Source organism: Helianthus annuus, chromosome 4 (genome assembly GCF_002127325.2).
Source record: "Helianthus annuus cultivar XRQ/B chromosome 4, HanXRQr2.0-SUNRISE, whole genome shotgun sequence".
NCBI classification, from domain to species: Eukaryota; Viridiplantae; Streptophyta; class Magnoliopsida; order Asterales; family Asteraceae; genus Helianthus; species Helianthus annuus.
The window spans coordinates 145,511,999-145,533,607 of NC_035436.2; the positions used below are offsets into that span (position 1 = coordinate 145,511,999).

At 33.8% G+C, this 21,609-nt stretch overlaps 1 protein-coding gene across 7 annotated transcripts; it reads left to right on the top strand.

Annotated features, from left to right (window-relative positions):
• Positions 1-5,468: 5,468 nt before the first annotated feature.
• On the top strand, positions 5,469-8,640 carry LOC110936744. 7 transcript variants are annotated; one of them, XR_004891424.1, is made up of 8 exons: positions 5,469-5,624; positions 5,766-5,818; positions 5,890-6,007; positions 6,080-6,242; positions 6,334-6,465; positions 6,561-6,806; positions 7,130-7,191; positions 8,124-8,640. XR_004891424.1 is itself a non-coding variant. In XM_022179158.2 (6 exons), the coding sequence occupies exons 2-5, from the start codon at positions 5,780-5,782 to the stop codon at positions 6,428-6,430; spliced, it is 417 nt and encodes a 138-aa protein (XP_022034850.1). In that variant the 5' UTR covers positions 5,470-5,624; positions 5,766-5,779; the 3' UTR covers positions 6,431-6,450; positions 6,561-7,081. The 7 variants fall into 7 exon arrangements, 4 of the variants coding, with proteins under 4 accessions (XP_022034850.1, XP_022034851.1, XP_022034849.1 ...); XR_002590241.2 differs by having other exon boundaries at positions 5,470-5,624; positions 6,334-6,806; XR_004891423.1 differs by having other exon boundaries at positions 5,470-5,624; positions 6,334-6,806; positions 8,287-8,640.
• Positions 8,641-21,609: the final 12,969 nt, after the last annotated feature.

Sequence of the window (21,609 nt, forward strand, 5' to 3'; positions counted from 1 at the left end):
TTGGAACAACACTACGGAATCACGCTAAGCTAGCTTTGCACAGGAATGTCAAGGTGAGTTCATAACCCCCACTTTTTACTGTTTTACATTTTTATAAATGTTTTCGGGGGTGGAAAGACATGCAAGTTTTTGCTAAAGCAAACAATATTTTGACGAACAAAAACACATATTTATAAACCATGTTACGAATGGATTTCAAGGAACTTAAATGGTTTACGAACGATTTATACTAAATATACTGGTTTTACAAAACAAACGCGTATTTTCGCAAACGTGCATGAGTTTCATGACTAGTGACAGGAATGTCCTAGTTACTACAACAGGATTGGGTTGTTCTGCGTACGAACAACGAGACAACCCAATGGGTTTATGTCCCCCCTTTTCTTTTGAAATACATATTAACTAGGGTATGATTAAGCTATGGAATGAACTCTTGGATCACGTGCGAATAGGCGCAAACTTAGGCACCATTAATCCTTTTAAGGACCACGGAACAGGGGGTAGATCTATCGGGTACGGGCGAGCCCCACTCACGGTCCTTGTGCGGCCACTTAGAGTGCTTTTGTGTCCCTGTCGAAGTGAATCGACACTTAAATCGTCTACCGGGTTGAGTGCTTCCTATGTCGGCACACATATTAATGTCTTAGCTACACATTAATGATCAACATGTTCATAGACGCATTACATACCTACTTATAAACTGAACTTTCAAATGTTTTTAAGATTCATTTGATGTAAACTCACAAATACATGGATTTACAAACTTTGGTAACGTTTTTCAAATTATACCTAAGTAAGAGGACGCGCTGATCCTGCTTACAAAGGTTCATTTGGGCTCGGCCCACTCTCTCTCGTGTAATGCACAAAGACTATTGTGGGCTAGACTCACAGTTTTTCATATATCATGCCAAGAAAATAATTTTACTATATTTTCTTATAAACTTTAAAACTGGTTATCAAAAAGATTTATTTTAAATCTTTTCAAAACAAACTATGAACTCGCTCAACTTTATGTTGACTTTTTCGCATGTTCTTTCTCAGGTTACTTTTTCAGAAACAATGGCACGGTTGGAATAGGGGAACCATGTGGAGTCGAGTACTTAGTGGCGTTCGTTACCTAGAAGTCTTAGTTTATTTGCTTCCGCTGTGCAATGAAGATACCGGTCCAGTCACGCCAGCTCTGATATTTCGGGGTGTGACAGATTGTGACAACTTGTATTTCAGAACCTTTCTTTATACTTTGATGTGACCAGTGTGGACGCTATGTGATTAACTAATGTGATTGTTTGCAATAAAACGTTATGCTTTATTATGTGGTATGTGATACAAGATTGTGGTATGTGATGTATATGTGTATAACTTATGTGAATCGTGCAAGATTAGTCTAATCGCACAAAAACCCATTCGGGCCGCACACGTTAAAGCCAACCACACAAGATTGTCCGGTCGCACAAGATCGTTGGGCCGGGCATGTCGCACAACAGGCTTCTTCCTCTCGGCCCATTATGATCAATTTGAAACCAATGGGCAAGCCATGAGGGATTCGGCCACTCCCCTATATAAACCGGTACCTAACCCTTTTGAGGGTTTGTTCCCTCATTATTTGCGAATCACACAAGACATACAAAAACCCTAGCCCTCTCCTTCTCTTCTCTCTTTCTTGTTCGACGGCTGCCCTTCTTCCTCTCGAAGCTTTCTTCATCTCATCATTGATCTGGTTAGTGTCTCACAATGGTTTATGTAATACATGATACTACAATTGCTATATGTTGATCGATACTATGATTGTTTGCATGATAATCTAGGGTTCTTGTTAATAGATCATTGGTAATGTATGATCATGAGATTTATACAAACGATTAGATGTAATAATAAAGTTGTATGATTAACTAGACGTGGTAACCAGGCGAATCGGCTCGCATGCATATTGTAATTAAACCAAATATATGATAACCGATTGTTAAGCGTTTGGGTACGGATGTTGATGTATGTTTTAGCTTGATATATTGTATGATGAACTAGGGGTTCCTAGTGATTCGATGTTGATGATAATGGGCTGATGTTAATGATGATGAACTGTTGTTATTCATGATTGTAGGATTAATTAGGGTTCATGATTGGGGAATTCTCTGGTTAGATCGAATATAGGCATAAAAGGAAACTGTTGGAATTAATTGGAAATAAGGTAACTGAATTCCATGATTTATGGAATTTTAAACTAGTCGCACAAGCCCTCTCGGTCGCACAAGATCAGGTCACACAAGACCTGATCTGATCGCACAAGGTGCATCGCACAAGCAGGGTGCAACCACATAAAGCACATTGTACAACCTAGGATTGCATGATCGCACAAGACTTGTGGATCGCACCAGACAGTGCCGATCGCACAGACCTTGGGCCACACACAATTGCCATGATTTGGGCCATGCGGCCCAACTCCATCGCACAAGCTTTATTCAGTCGCACAAGCTCTATTGGATCGCACAAGATTATTAAACTGCCTAATTATTTGGGCCGCACAAGTTGTTGGGCTTATTTATAAACTGGGCCAGGCGAACATTAGATCGCACAACATGATGTGGGTCGCACAAGGTTGTGCTGACCGCACAACATGTTGGGTCGGGTAGTTGTTTGGGTTTCAACTACCCAATCGCACAAGATGTTAGTGGGCTTACACTGCTACTTCAGCCCAATACATCCTGATCGCATAAATTTGGGTTTTTATGTGTTTAACTGATTTGTTTAACATGATCTATGTGTATGCCATGATCGTTATGTGCTCGTAACTTGCCAGTTTGTGTGTAAACATACGTGCACTACTTGAACCTAGACCTGACTTGTATGGTAACATGCTAGGACGTGGTTGACCACATATAGCTCAAGTGACCTTTTCGTGTATCTGCCGAGCAAACCGAGGTGAGTTCACACTTTCTACAAGGCATGGGATTCCTGGTGGTTTGGGAATGGGTTAAGGAACTAAAATGAAACCTACATATTCTCCTTGGGTAGAATATGTACCTCGGTCCTCCTTGGGTAGGACAACCTTTAACTTACTAGATAAAACTCTATCATGAAGTCCCTCATTTTTATATCGACTTAATCGCCGGGCCAATGGCGAGCGGGTCATTAGTTGATAGCGCTATTAGAGTTGACAAGCCTCACACCGTGCCGGTACGATGGGCGTGTACTAATGGATCTGGGCACTTAGTCAATGATGATAGACATTGACGTAGGGCACAACTTACTTCAGTCAGTTGTCGATATGGTAACGGTCTAGTGGTTCACATGGGGAAGCCCCCACTGGTTATGGTTTGGGAAAGAAGGAATTGGTTAATCATATTTTCAACTATGGGGTAACCCCCACGGCAAGTAAGCCAGCTAAAGAAAAACTATGTTTTTGAAACAACTTAAAACGAGCATCCAACTGTGAACTCGCTCAACTTTGTTGTTGATTTGTTGTTGCATGCCTTGCAGGCCTTTAGGTGCATATCATTGGAACTTGCTGTCTGGGAGGCTGGAGTGGTCATGGGTCGAGATACATGGAAACGCAACACAAGACTAATGGCTTTTACATGTGGTTTATAAACTCTTAACGAATGAAAATGCTTCTGATGTATATTGTGAATTATTTGTAACGTGTAACACTTGACTGTAATAAATGAAAGTTTATTTAAATACACCTATGAGTTCAATATGATTGGTGGCTAGATCCTAGTACGTCACACGCCTCACGGGGGTTTCCGCATGTGGTATTTTGGGGGTGTGACAACGACTCTCTTCCTTCTTTAATAATATTGAACCAAAACAAAACAACCAAATAATTACATACCCTAAAACATCTATTTATTCTAAACTAATTACTTGCTAAACAAGCTATCCTAAACCAATACTAACTCTAATTCTTAATGAGCCAATAAATAAAATAAAATAAACTAAATAAACATATTACTTCAAGATTAGCTAATAATTATCTCTAATTATTTAAGGGATTTTTACATATTTTCCCTTATTAAGAAGGCTTTTTACAAATTTACCCAATCTCTAAATTTAATTACATATATCCCCTTTTTGTTATGAAGTTACTCATTTACCCTTTTTAGTATTCATTTTCTTTAATCACTAATAATTTCAAACAATGTTCCCCATGATCTTCCTCTGCTTCTCTTCACAAACGACAGCAACAACCCTAGTACCCTACGCAACTTGGTGAATGGTGGTTTGCGGGTTTGCTTCAGCTTGGCAACAACCCTATAGTACGGTCACAACATCACCGACAGCAGGGGCTGATTTTGGATTCACATTAACCTGCGTTCGACGACAACCTACTTCTGGTCGACGACAACCCAACAACCTGAGTTTATCTTTTGTTTCAGAGGATGATTTCGCAGTCACCGTTGTGGCGTTATACGATATCAGGCACGCATTTTCGCGCTCTTAATTACACGTGACGTCGGGTTTTTGAATTTTGAAACCATTAGCTGTTTAATTCTATAATCATTACCGTTTTTTTAGGCATTAGTGATAATGTATCCAATTCTATTTTCAAAGATAATAGTAACAGCTTGTTCTTTCTGCGATTTGGATATAGATAGAACTGTAGTGAAAAGGAGCAGTGGTGACTTATGTCTTGTTGATCAGTATATATATTCTTGTTTCTGGGTTATGTTGCTTGTTCATATTTCAAAAAACAGCTGTTAATAGATTAACTCTTAGGTGTATTATACAGTGGGATCTTATCTACTAATTGTAAATAGGTTCTTCGATTGTATATAATGACTATTTTTTTTGGTGGAGATGCATAAAGTGAAAAATAATTGCCGTTCACGTTTTTAATTTGTATAATTTTATAGAGATTCACAGGAGACAAATTGGTGATAAAAAAAAACTAGAAGAATAAAGGGTGTTATTAGAAAGGGGAAATATGTAATATGTTCATTAAGGGTAAAATAGTAACTTAATAAGACTAATTTTAATGAAATGGACAAATATGTAATATATATAGTTTAGGAAGAGGAAATATGTAATTGATTTTAGGAGTTGGGTGAATATGTAATAAAGTCTCTTAATAGGGGGAAATATGTAAATGACCCATTATTTAATTACTTCCTGTTCAGGATTTAGAAACACGAATCAAGATTGTAGAGGAGGATTCAGGGAGAAAGAAGGGTCGGGTCGGGTGTGAGGAAAGGTAAAGCGGAGCGTGTGTTTTGTGGATCGGAATAACATAGTTGGGTCGGGTAACTCAAACGGGCTTCACTAATGAGAAAAGAAACCCGAAGATATAATAGATATATGTTTGGGTAAGCTTATTGAAACAACTTATTGACTTATTGGCTTCTTGGAAAAGTCAGGATTTTGTGACTTATTGACTTATTGGCTTTTCCCCCTCACATACACCATCTTTGCCAAACATCATTTTAGAGCTTATGACTTTTCAAAAAGCCAATAAGTTGTTTCAAAAAGCTTACCCAAACATGCCCTAGATCCCCGCTGTCACAAGAATATATAATAACAGATAACAGATGGTCGTTTGTCTTCCATTAGGGTTTCGCACCATTAAATTAATCATCCGCTCTTTGGACGTTTGATCATCCGGTTCTGGCGATTACGCTTGATTGATCACGGTATGAAATCATCAATTCAGTGATAATTTAATTGCATACACCAGTATATCTATCTATCTATCTATCTATCTGTATTCGTCGTATCTGCGTGTTGGTTGTTTTTCTAAGTAATTGATTGATTGATTCGTGTGTTATATGAAGAGTAATACAAGACGATGAGGCACCCGAGAAGGCCGGAGGATGTTTCTCAGAGAGTAAGAACATTCATTCAATAAAAATATGTCTTAAACGAAGAAGTTATTGATGACTGAGTTTAATTGTGCAGCATCGAGATCACATTAAAAAGTATGGCAAGATGCCTCTTGGACTACCATCAGATCTTAATAGGAAGAAGCCATCTCAGCTGGAGGACAGGTTTGCCAAGATGCGTCTTACACCATCTGGTACGCATTTTCTAACTTGATTATGGATGATACAATTGATAAATAACTAATATAAATTCTCTTTATACATAGATGAAATTCCACTTCCTGTATATACCAACATTAAGAAGGCAGTTGACATCATGAGTGGTCCTAAGGAAGCCAGTAGTTATCTCGATGATTTGGAAAGAGCTGAGTATGGAATTCGCGTGGCTACTAAGGTCTACAGATCTTATCTTCCACCTGGCTGGAAATAGTATGTCCCCTTCCTTCCTTCCTTCCTTCCTTCCTCATATTTAAGTTTTATTATGTTTAATGGTCATTCCATTTTCCTTTTCTTTTTGCAGTGACCGAGAGACTGCTAGCTCCCTTATTTCCGGCTATGACAAGATTTATACAACGGAGGACGGGAAAAAATTCATTATGCGTTCATTAGCTTCATAAATGTCAACAAACAAACTATGGTTTTTAAACAATCAGTAGTGTTATATATGTAGTTTGCTACTTTCTTATTTTAAAAAAAGTAACTATAAGTGAATTTACCATCCTGCTTTATCTGTTAATCATTCGGCAGGTAATATCATATTCCTTTTCATTCCTAAATTTTCTGATGAGCTGAAGGAGGAAAAGCTGCCCGTTTAGCTGGATTATTTTTAAGGATTTGAATGGGAATTTAGATTAGTGAGTCGGAAGAGACTTGTTATATGATTCCAGAGTAAAAAAAGTATGGGGGACCACAAACGTGGGCGACATTGGCTTAAACAAAATCAACTGGGGTTCTGCTGTTGGATATGTATCGTGCTGAATCGCAGGACATCATGTGAGAGCTCTCAATAACCAGTTTGCTGATCTTTCTTTGATAATTTGATTGGTTATATGATGGTGTAGGCTAAGTCTGTATTTTGATTGTGTTATTGTGAGCAATTGGGTTCAATCTTAGTTACATAATCATCCTGATGAACTTTGAGTTGGTTATAGCAGGCTCAAATCAAAATGGTTATAGATAGTGTAGGCACTTGTGTTTGTTGAAATCTGTATTATTTATGTAAAATGATACTTAGTTTGCCTTGTGTCAAATGGTTGTTGTTTTAAAGATACTGCGAAATTATAAATGGTTTCCGTTTAAACCTGCCTTATTTTCAGGGAACTTGATGAAGTTGCGCGTTTGTACAAAGAAAGTAAAATACGCCCCAGTCCTGAAATTGGTACGTTTATTAAGGTTTCAATAATTAGGCATACTCTGTTGCTGGTGACAGACATAGCATCTCCAGTGGCGGAGCCAGAAATTTTTTCTTATGGTGTCATTTTTTATGGATAATCCGGTTTATAGTAACTCGGAGTCGAACTTTTTGGATCGGTTCGGATCAAGTCGGGTCAAATCACATAATAAAAGCAAATATCACAGTAAAAGTACAATGTCATTGAATAAAAAAACATAATAAAATTACAAAGTCATTTAAAATATATAAATAATGCATTTAATAGTTACTCTGTACGTATTTTCATGTTTTGAAAACGATTCATAATGTTTTCAATAGCAACTTGCAAAAAAACCTTTTTTTCATTATAACAAACAAATGCACGTATCATTCAAATAATCATCAAACAATCAAACATCCTGTTAGGTTAAACAATTAAAAGAAAACCAATTAGACATGGGCTACCGGATTTGAAAAAATAAAAATTAAGCATGAACCTTTAATGATTTAAAGTATACTAATTAAATTCAAGTAACTGAGCTTAATTTTTTAAATATAAATTTGTTTATTATGTAATTCTTTTAGAAGAAAACAAAACAATGGTGTCGGTTGTAAAAAGAGAATGGGGTCGCTCGAATTTTTTCTATTATACGTTTTATTCGCTACACAAAATTCATTGGTGTCGGACGACACCGTTGTTCAAAGTGTGGCTCCGCCACTGCTTCCTCAACAAAAGAAACAACACCACCTTTCGGAACACTAATACCATATTTACTCATCAATTCAGTAAATGGCTAAAAATATATCATATAAAGTATATGTCTAGACTTATGAAAATCGGACAAATGCTATGTAGGTCAGAATACAGGATAAAAGATCATAACGGAGGGTCTTTCTTTAAAACTGATGCAATTTATCTCTAAACATGATTTCTTTAGGTCTCACATATAGCTAGCCCTACCCCAAGTAATTTGGGATATAATACCTGCTGCTGCTGAGGCCTAAAGGGAATGAAAATACTTTTTCACAAAGTGAGTCCCAAACATCAAAAGATAGCATGGCAATGTTACAATCACTTAGTCATTGATCATTAAGTAACAGTATTTCAGTTTGTGAGAGATTAAGCAGAGCAGAAGAAAAAGAAGATATCATATAGGCAGGCTGGTAAAACAAAGAATGCAGACATGCCACATGTGGCAACATAAGAAGCTAAATCGGCTAATGTGGCAAATTGTTTATGTGATTATAAGATTTTTTGTAACAGCGCTTGTAAAATCTATTCATTGCCTAAATCGGCTGGCCCTGAGAATTCATGTACCTTGTTCGAGCTCGAAAAAATGTACCCTTCCTTCAAGCCCCTCCACACCGTGTAGTCTTAGCTTTAGGCTCCCAATTTTGTCAACACCATTTGTTTGTACGTAACTATATACTACATGCGTTAGACTTACAAGAACACAATTGCTTCTTCAGTTATTTGTAGACTTAATTTATTGTTCACTGCTTCACTTTGTTGTTAACAAAATAAATGAAGAACTTGAAATATGTTTGGCACATGGTTGCAAAAGTCGCTAGGTGCTCCCTAGTCGGTCGACTGGGGAGTTGAGAGTACTCGGCCTAGGCGGAGAGTACCCGGGGAGTACTCGGACATGCCAGATTATAAAGAAATTAGTTTTTGGGTATTAAATATATGTCAAATAACATAAATTTACTAATATTTATAACAATATACTTAAAATTGATATTCATTCTTTAATATTATACGCATAAAAATTATGGTTTATTTTATTTTAAGTCAAACTCAACCCGAGTTGACCTTCTAGATCCGATTTTGGCCGATGTTGACCGTATTTTATCGATTCCGAGTAATTAGTCGGAGTTGAAGAAAGTCGCCTCGGCAGCCTACCTTGTAGCGACTACTCGGCCTTGGAGACCTTGTTTTACAACCATGGTTTGGCATGGAGCTTTTAGAAGTTTCTAGCTTTTATTGAACAGGAGTTTTTTCTTAAAAACTTAAAGCTAGAAGCTCCTAAAAACTGCATGCCAAACATACCCTTAAATGAATGGATTATCTTGTTTATTTGTTTAAAAAATCTGTATGTTAATTTGTATTTGTTAATTAGATAAACGAAAATACATGAAAAGGGGTAAATTATATAAAGAGTAGCCAATATACATACTACTTATATCTTCAGTTATGTAAGTGTTCTTATTCGTTTGTTTAGGTATAAACATATGAGATTGATAAATGCACGAACAATTTATTGGAAGTTCATAAACATAAATTAACGAACCATAAGCATGCTCTATTTGTTCGTTTAATAAGTTCTATTGTCCACCATTGCATTTGTTCTTAGATGTCGTGTTAACCGGAGAGTGTGGATGTTGAATCCACTATTGCACTTCTAGTTTTGCTTCTTTGGCCTAACTAGCTAGTGTCTTGCTAGTCGTTGATTGATTTATATATTCTTAAAATCTGGCACCTTTAAAAAAAGATAAGATCTATTATCCGTGTTCATTTAATAAATTTTGCCATTCGTGTTCATTCGATAAATTTACTAATACATTTAGATATCTAATAAGTTTCGTTTACTGCATGGTTATACTAGAACTAAGCGTGGTAATGATGATCCAATAATATATCAATTGGTTAAATTGGGTAAAAACAATTGGCATATGAGTTAATTTGGGTCGGCTCATATTAAACAATGGAACAAAATGAGTGGCTAAGTTATAAAACTTACCAACATAGAATAGGTTTAGCGAGCAACACTGACGACCATTGTTAACGCCTTCGCAACCACCACATCTGCTACGCAACCACCATCGGTGTCTACACAACCACCACCATTGGTAACGCCGTCACCACCTCATCACAACCATCTCAACCACCGCTGACATCACCCCATCATAACCACCGCAACCACAACTAGCGACTCCTCCTACATAACATCATTGATACCACCGTGACCAACACCACTGGCATTGCTTCTAGCCATCATAAAAATAACTATAGTTAGTTAGAAAACTTGCCAACTTAGAATAGTTTTCAGGCCAAAACATTTTTTCAGCGACCGGAAACTAACATCATTGAAGTGGGTTGATTGGTTGAAAACCCACTTATGTTCTTATAACTGTTGTTGTCATCGGTTAGTCTTTGTCTTGCCGGTGGGGTTTTTATAGATTCTTATTTTGCTGGCCAAAAAAGTATAGTGAGTGGTTTACTTTGATACATTTTCTCTATGGTTGTTTACTATCGGCCAACGCCCGTACCATGTGGCAAGGGGCTTGGCGTGGAAGGGTGAGTGACACCACCAGAAGGGGCAGAGTAGGGTGTCGCGTGGAGGAGGAAAAGTGTTGGTGAGCCCTATGTGAAATGGCTAGTTTAACAAAAAAATCCATTTTACTAATATATGTTCATCTAACATACCATACACTTTCGAAAAACTCACCATACTCCGAATCCAATTCTGACACTCAAAAAAATGGCAAGAAGAGGTTGGAGTGATGAATAAGGCATCGCAGTAGTCACGACTTGGATTAACGTTTCCAAGAGCGGGCTAGCAGAAAACTTCTCGTTTGGAGTAGCTTTCAAGAATTTCAACCCGCTTTGCAGACTGTTTTGCTTCAAGGAATAAAAAATAAATACACAAATAAATAAATGATATATAAAACATAAGAAATAAATAGGTAATGATTAAAAATGATTGGGGTGCAGTGATACGAAGTGAAAAGGGGGTTTCACCAAAGTGTGTTAGTGAAGAAAAGTGAGTTGGCGATGTAAATAAGGTGACACGTGCTTTATGATCCGACATGATGTGGAGGGAAAGAGCGTAAGCCCATAGGACAAAGCCTAAAGCAACTCATTTAAACCCAACATCATTTTAGTCGAAGCCATTTTGACCCAACTCATTTTTATTATAACCCATTTGACCTGAATTTTGCTATAGCCCATTTTATTCCGAATCCGTCTATAACTTCGCAAACGAAACCTCTGAGTTATATATTCATATTGCTAAATGTTTGGTTTGCTTACAACACAAACGAAACCTGTGAGTTGTATATTCATATTGATAACGGGTCTTGGGGTGGATTGTGATTTTTGAATCATGTTTCTAGTAACCAGGGGCGGATCTAGGCCATTTTTGTGGGTTCTCAGGAACCCATTCGGTTTAGAAAAAATAGGAAAAATTAGTGTGAACCTCGTATGATTTGGAAAAAAATAGTGAGAGTTAGTGAGAATCTACCAAAAGGAACCCAGTGAAAAAAATTCCTAGATCCGTCACTGCTAGTAACAACAAACTAAATTATAGTCATTTTTATATGATGTAAACGCGTCAACAGTAGCCATACAAAGTTTTGTGATTAACATATCTAAAAATCAATATGTTGTAATATGTAGGGGAAAGTTATTGTACAAATAAACTTAACGTATAAAACATACGAATTGCATGAAAAGGAAAAAGTAGACGGTGGCATTTTTCTAATTATCAATAATTATCAAAGTTACTCTACAAATGTACCTGTAGAGTAATTTTGATTTTTTGTAGAGTAATTTTGTAAAATGGTCTTGTAGAGTAATTTTGTTCTTATAGGGTAATTATCAAAAAACTGGTGAGTAATTTTGATCTTTTGTAGAGTAATTTTTGGTCTTGTAGGGTAATTATCAAAATTACACTAACCCTCAAAAAACTGTAGAGTAATTTTGATCTTTTATAAAGTAATTTTGTAAACTAATTTTTGATCTTGTAGAGTAATTTTGTTAGCATTTAGTTATGGGGTTTAGCTTTATGGTTTAGTTTTTAGCTTTTAGTTTGAGTTGGGAGAGTGGGGGTGGGGGTTAGGTTTTTTGGGGGATGAGGGTAGGGGGGTTACTTTTAATTCACTTGTAAAAGTAATTTTGATACAGAGTAATTTTACAAAATTATTCTACAAAAGATCAAAATTACTCTATAAAAGATCAAAATTACTATACAATAGTAATTTTACAAAATTACTTTACAAAAGATCAAAATTACTCTACAAGGGTAATTTTGATAGTTACTCATAATTACAAAAATGACATCGTGTTTTTTTGTCTTTTCCTTCCGTTTGTATGTTTAGTACGTTTAGTTTATTTGTATTTGATATTTATCCGTAATATGTAATGGTCGTTTTTCATGCTCGGTCTCATATTTGACCGTTTTCATGAATACTTATCTAAATTCTAGAAAAAATCAAGCCAAAAAGTTGGTTGGTTGGTCAACTCGACCTATTCTTGATTTTCTTGGCGTATTCACAACCAAATGACCAAATTTTCTACGGCCTAAAAAGTATTAATTTTCAAGACTGGAACATACGATTGGACAGATTTAATAAAAAACATTTTTATTTATTATAAATTTAAAAGTAGCTTACTTTAGTTACGAAATATTTGGGAGGTATTTGTATTGTGATAAAATATAAATATTATTTTTCATTGCAATACATATAAATAAAGTTATCATTGTTTATATGAAGTCCATTTTATTTTGGAAGAGTATAACTTATAGTAACTAATTTCACTTTTTATAAAATATAATCTATATCTATACTATATAATAAAAGAAACCAATTTTAGGACACTTGTCATCATATTAGGCCATGTCTTAGGGATAATTATTATTTAAGTTTAATCTTTTCTTATTAATTATAAATAACCCTCCTATGAAATATTATTTAGTTTAATATCTTATAGATAATTATTATTTAATTTAATCTCTTCTAAATAATTATAGATAACTCTTATACTAAATATTATTTTATTATTATTTAATTTTTATTTTCATTAATATATATAATAATTTAACGAGGGATACGATCAAATTTACATAGCACATGTGAGATTATTTGTACCATTAGATAACCATTTTGATTTTTCTAATAGTTGAATACATACTCACTTTTAAATAAAGACAAGACACTATAAGAACAAGATAGAAATTAATACATATTCCTATAACTCACTATATATGGTCAACATTCGTATATGTGTTTTTACATTTCTCTGTTTAAAGTTAGTTTTGTATTAATACAACACACACATATAGAGTAAAGAGATGTTCAATTTCTAACCAAATTTAACTAGAGTACGACAATAACCAAATAGACGTTGTAGATATGTTTCAAATGTGACACATAATATAGTTTTTTACGCCTCTCTCTCTATAGTTTATGTACCTTTTACAATTGTTATAAAAAAAGAGTTAAAGGTCATTTTAGTTAAATTGTTATAATAAAGGTACCGAAAAGAATAAGAGTAAATTCGTATATTACAAATAAAAAAGATGTGTTTGTCATATGATATAGATATAATTTTATTACACATAATATGATGATAAGTGTCCCAAAGTTGGTTTCTTTTATTATATAGTACAGATTATATCTATTTTATTACATAATTTTAAACAAATCGTATATAATTTCACTATTACTTTATATATAAAATTATGTTTATTAGGGGCTTTTTATATATAATTTATATTTTATCACTCAAATGGCTGTTTATTTGCTTTTTGAATAACATGTTTGACCACTGTATTTTCTTTTCAATAATTATCTCCACAATCACCATATTTATCGTGTACCGAGTATACTCATTAGTTTTTTTAAATATAATTTTCTTATTTTTTGGTATATAAAATCATCTTTATTCAAGCCGTGTAATACACGAGGGTTTTAAAGATATAACTTTTTTATTATTTGGTAAACAATATTACATTAATTCAACCAATGTAATACATGTGGTTTTAAAGATATAACTTTTTTATTATTTGATATATAAAATTACATTTATTCAACCCGTACAATATGGTTCTTATAGATATAATTTTTTATTATTTAATATAAAATTATATTTATTCAACCCGTGCAATAAAGGAGGTTTTTAAAGATATATTGTTTTATTATTTAGTATATATAATTTATTTATTCAACCTGTGTAATACACGGGGTTATAACCTAGTTACAAAATATATAATAACGAGATTCTCGTTCTTCGTAGGAAATATCATAGTACAATACCGGTTGCAATAACTAAATAAAAAGAATATAAAATATAATTTTATATATATTCAAGCCGCATCTCTGGTGGGTCCTTCACGCGCATTTAATAGCATCATAGACTCGAGTATTCATCATTTTGAGTCTTGAAAAATACTATTTGACTGCAACAAAGAGCACACTAAAACGTTGACGATTTTGGTTGAGGCACGTGTTCAACACGCTTCCCTTAAAACAGATTTCGCGCCTCTACTAAAGACGGCGCGTCTGTCTCCTAGGGTATAACAGCCGAAGTAGTATGTACTGCCGAAGATGGGCCACGCGCCCGAGATTACACTGGATAAAATTATAGTGTTAGAACTAAGTACCCAACACATGGGTCTTCAAGTATCTCCAAGAACTATTCTAACTTTTCCTTCTAAAATTCCATTTATAAATCTCTACTTGTAATTAGCTTTATCAAGTTAGGCATATAACCTACTTTGCATACAAGAGATATGGGGTAGAGAAGAGTCTCATTTTATTAGAGATTTTTTAGAAAAATAAACTCAATTAAAAACTAATAAATTGACATAAAAACTCTACTAAAAGTCTCACTTTATTAAAGATTTTATTAGAGTCATAAACCCATATGAAGAGTCTAGTAAATAATTATAATTTTACTAAATTATAATTTCACTAAATTAATATTCATTTACAACATCTAAATTTCTAACTGACATTTTCTATTTTTATTAGTATAGGCGCTATTTAATTTGTTGCAAGTAGCGGCATCTTTGTTATTTTATAATTATGGTGAGAAGTTTTGGCCTAAACTGATATAAAGAAAAAAAAATACATATTTTGGTTATTTATAAATTTCTATAGATTCTAGAAGAGTAAACTGCCATTTTGGCCCCTGTGGTTTGGTCAATTTTGCCATTTTAGTCCAAAACTCAAACTTTTTGCATCTGGGTCCCTGTGGTTTCAGTTTTATTGCCATTTTGGTCCAAAAATGAAATCAGGTCATATTTATCTTATAAAATCCTGTTATTTTGTCATTTTCCGCAGGGGCAAAATGATCATTTCTTTTTTATAAATAAATACCATATTTTATAAGACAAATATGACCTGATTTGCCCCTGAGGAAAATGACAAAATTGCAGGATTTTATAAGACAAGTATGACCTGATTTCATTTTTGGACCAAAATGGCAATAAAACTGAAACCACAGGGACCCAGATGTAAAAGGTTTGAGTTTTGGACTAAAGTGGCAAAAGTAACCAAACCTCAGGGACCAAAATGGCAGTTTACTCATTCTAGAAACATAATTCTCTTAACATAAAATAAAAGTAATGCCTAAATGAGATTCATTTTATCTAAGTTTAAATAATAGCAAGTGGTTTGTTTTTTTTTTTTTTTAAGAGCATTAGTATGTATGTTCTTGCCGGTCAACAAACTTTCAATTTATAATTTGAATATATAGACTTTTAGTTTATTACAACTTTGATTTTGGGTTACGTATACATAGTTTATTGTTTATTAGGTTTGCTTAAAGAAATTCAAAATATATAATAAATCAAACAGAATTAAGTTTCTTTTTTAGTGTTTTATTTTAGATACATTTTTTCTAACTTTAAAAATCACTTAAGTTTCAATATTATTTCTGTGTTCTCATTTTTATAGATGTTAAAACTTCTAGAATTAGAATTTAATTATCTGGATGAAAATATATGAAACTTACTATTATTATTTTCACATTTAACCAAAAGTATGATATAGTTCTAAAGAAAAAAAATCACTAAATTGTAAAGTTTTAAAGTTGTTTGATTTATATGAACTAGAAAAAATAATCACTATATAGTAAACAAATTATGTATAGGATCAATTTCAGTCACGTAGTTTAACAAACGTTAACATTTATATAAGAAACTCATAACAAAGCTATTTTATATATATATTGTTTACCAACTATCTGTTGGTGCATACATCTGTCGACTTCGTCTTGTATCGAGTCTTGTATTAGATTGTTAGATCAGGGAACGTTGTACGAGAAAATAGGTTTAGATATGTTTAATGCTGATTTCGCTTGAACATGCTGATTCCGCTTGAAATGTCAAGTGACTGTTTCATGCGAAATCAGAATTAACTGATTCCGCTTGAAATGTTCTTGTCTCTTTCAAGCGGAACCTCATGCCCTATATATAGTTGTTCCAAGCGAAATCATAGTAACTGTTCTTGTTTCTGGTATCGAAGTGCTGCCGAAGTGCCGACTGATTGTAAACTGAATTTTATCAATATACAAGGCAAATTATAGTGATTTCAAGCTGTTTTCCACATCTGTTTCTTAGTTTCCGCCTCTGAAACAGATTAGAACGCCTCTGATCGACTCGTTTCGGGTCCGTACACGATCCTACAAGTGGTATCAGAGCTCAGGAGGAGGAGTTCTTACTGAATCAGCTTAAAATTTCTGTTTTCTACACCTTCTTTTCAAAATTTACAACTTTTCACGGTTAAAATCAGCTCAATTTTTCACATATTGTGCGAAATTGCTTTTTAACAAATCCTTGAAAGTTACAGAGCAAAATTCAGCTTAAAAGTGGTAAAAATGGACCAAACAAGTGATTCCACTTGAACGAACACTTTTGGTTCCGCTCGAAATTGTGATATCGCTTGACTGGTTCCGCTTGAAATAGACATATTCCGCTTCAAAGGTACTATTCCGATTGAGATTTTCAAGCGAAATCAGTGATTTCGCTTCAGTCAGATTTCGCTTGAAAGTTGCTGGTCATTCCGCTCCAAAAGGTTAATCTCGCTTGAGTGATTCCGCTCCAAATTGTACAGCTGGTATTTCGCTTGAAATTGAAGTTGGTGATTTCGCTCGAATCTGATATTCCGCTTGGAATTTACCAAATCATGGAAGAAGAGTTCTTTAACGTGTTTGCTACATCTTCAACTACTCCGTCTGCCATTGCTCAAAACATGAACTTAGAAAACGAAACCGGAACTTTGCAAAAACCCCCAAAACTTATGGGAATTGAGGAGTACCATGGATGGAAAAATCGTTTTGAGAATTGGGTTCAGGCAAACCATCTAAGAGCGTGGGAAAGTATTGAAACAAAATATATTAGACCACTGTCTGCTTTGAATGTTGATAAAATCATTTCAGAATTCACTGAACAAGAGAGAGATAGTTATAAAGGAGAGAAAATGATGATTAGTCTCCTACAACAAGCTGTCAAAGAGGGTATATTTGTTTTACTTCAGCATGATGGGAGTGCGTTTTCAATATGGGAAGCACTTAAGAAAAAGTTTGAAGGAAGCACAGAAATGCACAGAAGTAAAGCATCCTTGCTGAAAAAGGAGTTTGAATTGTTTAACAGTATGCCAGGGGAGACTACAAAGACTCTCATTGAGAGATATTGTCATCTGGTGCGTACCATGTCTCAGTTAAAATTACCAAAACTCCAGCAGAATGGGTCGAGAAGTTAGCTGACGCATTACCACAGAAAGAATGGGGTACTTATCTTATGATCTTGAAAAATTCTGGAGAGTTTAGCAGATTGTCAATTGGACAATTTATTGAAAAGCTTGAGGCACATGATCTTGAACAACAAAAGATTTCCAGAATGAATAGCTCAAGTCATCAACAAGATATCAAACTGTACTACAAAGGAAATGTTCAAACTGTTGAAGCAAGTCCAAAGATCCAAACCGCTTTTAGTGCAGGAAATTCATCTGGACCAGTCAATCAAAGTTCAATCAACACTAGTGGATTTTCAAATGTAAATCCTCCAAGTGTTCAAAGTGAAAATGTTGGTAATGGACATATGATTCAGTGTAATGTGGCATTGCATCTTCAAAATGGACAGAATTTTTTAGAAGAAATTGTGAAAAATCATATGGCAATGCTGGTTACTGCGTTGGAATCTTACGAAGGATTGATTGTTGGAAGAATTGGCAATCCGATGCTAACAAAGGAAGATTACGACCAGATTGATGCAGAGGAATTGGAACTTATGGATATAAAATGGGCTTTAGCAAGTGTTCTGAGAAGAGCTGAAAAGTTCAAAATGATTACAGGAAGAAATGATTTTTTGGATGCTCATCTTTCAGCTTTAGGATTTGATAAATCTAAAGTTACTTGTTTTAAATGCAGAGAAAAAGGCCACTTCAAAAGAGAGTGCAAAAATCAGGAGACTAGTGGAGCAAAGAATCCATTTGGAAAAGATGATTACTATCGGAAGGCTATATATCAGCAAATCACTCATCAACCGCATCAACAGAAGGATTCACAAACTGCACATGGAAAAATGATCGAAGATGCGAATAAGAAAGCTTATTATGGCATTATTGATCAAGATGACGAGAAAGTGGCTGAAGGTTTTAGCTGGGACAAGTACATTCCAGCTGATTCCAATGTCAAAGTTTTTATTGCTCAGATCGTTCAAAAGCCAGAATTGATGAAGGAATGGATAGTTGTGTTATCTGATAAAGAGAAAAGTCAAGATGAAGGATCTGTTTCTTCAGAAAACAGTTCAACAGAAAGCAGTGATGATGATGAAGAAATTGAACAGATAAATGTTGGAAAAACTCATTTATCTTATGACAGTTTTGAATTTTATTTTGCAGATAAACTGAAGAAACTCAAAGAGAGAAAAGCTGCAAAAGAAATGAAAGAAATCAAAATTGTTGAAAAGATAGTTGAAGTGGAGAAGATAGTTGAAGTAGAAAAGATTGTGGAGGTCGAAAAGATTGTTGAAGTCACAAAACCTTGTGTTACTTGTTTGGAATCTTGCAAACAATGTGAAGAAAAAGACGAGAGGTTTAGTGAACCAAAAAAGTTAAAAGAAAAGTTGTTGTTTGATGTCAAGAATTTGAAAGAGTCGTACGATGTATTAAACAGAACTGTAAATAGTTTACAGAAAACTAGCTCTGATACCAACACGGATAAGTTTAACTGCTTAAGATATTAATATCGTATCTCGAAACAGTTGAACTTTGTGTGAAAATTAAGTGGACCAGTATACTGACAATCTAAGTGAATTGTTTAGAACTTAAAATGAAAAGAAGCTTAACAGTGTTGGTGATTTGTCTCATAAACTGATATGATCCTCTTACACAAACTCACAAAAATATTGTCTGTAAATATTTCTTTACTGCATTTTAGTTAAACTCAAAAATCCATAAAGATTTTCAGTGTGTTTTAGCATAAATATTGAAAAATAAAAAAAAATATTTTCGACAACTGATGTTGAAGAGCTGATTTTTCAAAATTCCAAAAGCTGAATATGATGAGCATGTGGTGAGGGGGAATCTGTTAAATCTAAAAATGTTTAAATTTTTCTGAAAATGATCATAGATATTCTGATTGTTTTTGAAGAGGGGAGTCAATGTTGGTGCATTCATTTTAATATAAATTGTTAAAACTTATGAAACTTATTGTGTGATAGAGGATGTGCAGAATAGTTGGTTTCTAATGCTGAGTGTTAGAGAGTCAGGTTCCGATGCCTGAGGACTCTGAATCTGAGAATAGAGCCAGTTTATGTTCCTGAATCTGTTGATGCTGATAAACTTAAGGAATGCCAGCATATCGAAAGGGGGAGTCTGAAGAATTTTGAGAGAAGACTTGAAAGAAGCCCAAAGACTGATCAAGATTGAAGATGAGAAAACTCGACACTTAAGACTCGTCAACATCTGAGGGGGAGTCTATTGGTGCATACATCTGTCGACTTCGTCTTGTATCGAGTCTTGTATTAGATTGTTAGATCAGGGAACGTTGTACGAGAAAATAGGTTTAGATATGTTTAATGCTGATTTCGCTTGAACATGCTGATTCCGCTTGAAATGTCAAGTGACTGTTTCATGCGAAATCAGAATTAACTGATTCCGCTTGAAATGTTCTTCTCTCTTTCAAGCGGAACCTCATGCCCTATATATAGTTGTTCCAAGCGAAATCATAGTAACTGTTCTTGTTTCCGGTATCGAAGTGCTGCCGAAGTGCCGACTGATTGTAAACTGCATTTTATCAATATACAAGGCAAATTATAGTGATTTCAAGCTGTTTTCCACATCTGTTTCTTAGTTTCCGCCTCTGAAACAGATTAGAACGCCTCTGATCGACTCGTTTCGGGTCCGTACACGATCCTACACTATCAATGAATAGTAGTTTTAAATTTGCATTAATATGTAGCTTTTTAATATTTTATTATATCAATATATTATTTTTAATAATCACTTTTAACTTTTAACATATTTTTATGTTTTCCTTTTATTATTATATTTACTTTTAGCTTTTAACGTATTTTCATTTTTTTCTTTTCTAAAACCATATTTTCTTTATCATTTAGTTTTTTTAATAATTCTTTTCTCCTTTTTAGATTCATCTTTGCTTTCAATTAATTTGATATTTTTTAATAACTTATCTTCATTATTTTTTTTAAAGCTTAAATACGTAGTTTTGTTTAATTTTTACCATCGATCAGTATAAGTTTTATTAAAAATGAATTTATATTCCAAATAAAGTATTTATTTGGTATCGTAATATGGTACGATGATATCAACTGAACCGATTCTAACGGTCAGGCTTTCAAAACAACATGCTACATCTTCAAATAACGTTTGTTTTACATTATCATTTGCTTAGTTTCGCGATAACGCGCGACGTAAAAAGAACATCATAATCTTTTATTACCTAACCTAGTATTATTAAAACGCAAGTAGTCTTTTACTTAAAAATTACAAGTTACTTTATTGAAAAATAAATAAATTAAAACTTCATTGTTTTTTTTACTTTTTAACATTTTATTCTAACCGTATTTGAATCATTGTTACCCTTTCTTCTCTCCAGCTTCTTGTTAGTTTTGATAATATGGTTTAGATTCCGGTACAAATTGGTCTTAACATACAAAATGGCTTTAACATGAGAACTGAAAGAGATAATTTTTTTTTATTTTAATTTTTTCTCATCTTGTCAACCACGTATTTTCATCTTAGAATTAAAAAAAAAAAACTAAAAAAGGTAATTATGTAATTACCCAGTAATTACATAATTATTACTATACTAGAGTAAATACATGATTTTTTTTTGCATTTGCAGTTAAATATCATACAAGTAAATAGAAAAAAGTTTAAAAAAAAAAACTTCCTTAACTTCTCACAAGTAAATAGAAAAAAAATTAAAAAAAAACTTCCTTAACTTCTCATGCTAAGGCTATTTTATATGATAAAGATAAAGATCTATTTGTTTTTTTATCAACACTTAATAATATATCTCTGTTTTTTTTAAGCTATTATATAGTTTTATTTACTTAATTAACATACCCTAATTATTATTTTTTTTTTTTGGTGAGAGGAAAGGAGAGGAAGTATGCATATGCCATATTGCCATATAGATCTGAAAATTCAAATGCAGATTTTCAACAGAAC

Coding starts and splice junctions, on each gene's coding strand:
- LOC110936744 (XM_022179157.2), top strand. CDS start 5,780: ATGAGGCACCCGAGAAGGCCGGAGGATGTTTCTCAGAGA. Junction 5,819..5,889: donor CGGAGGATGTTTCTCAGAGA/GTAAGAACATTC, acceptor TTAATTGTGCAG/CATCGAGATCACATTAAAAA. Junction 6,243..6,333: donor CTTCCACCTGGCTGGAAATA/GTATGTCCCCTT, acceptor TTCTTTTTGCAG/TGACCGAGAGACTGCTAGCT.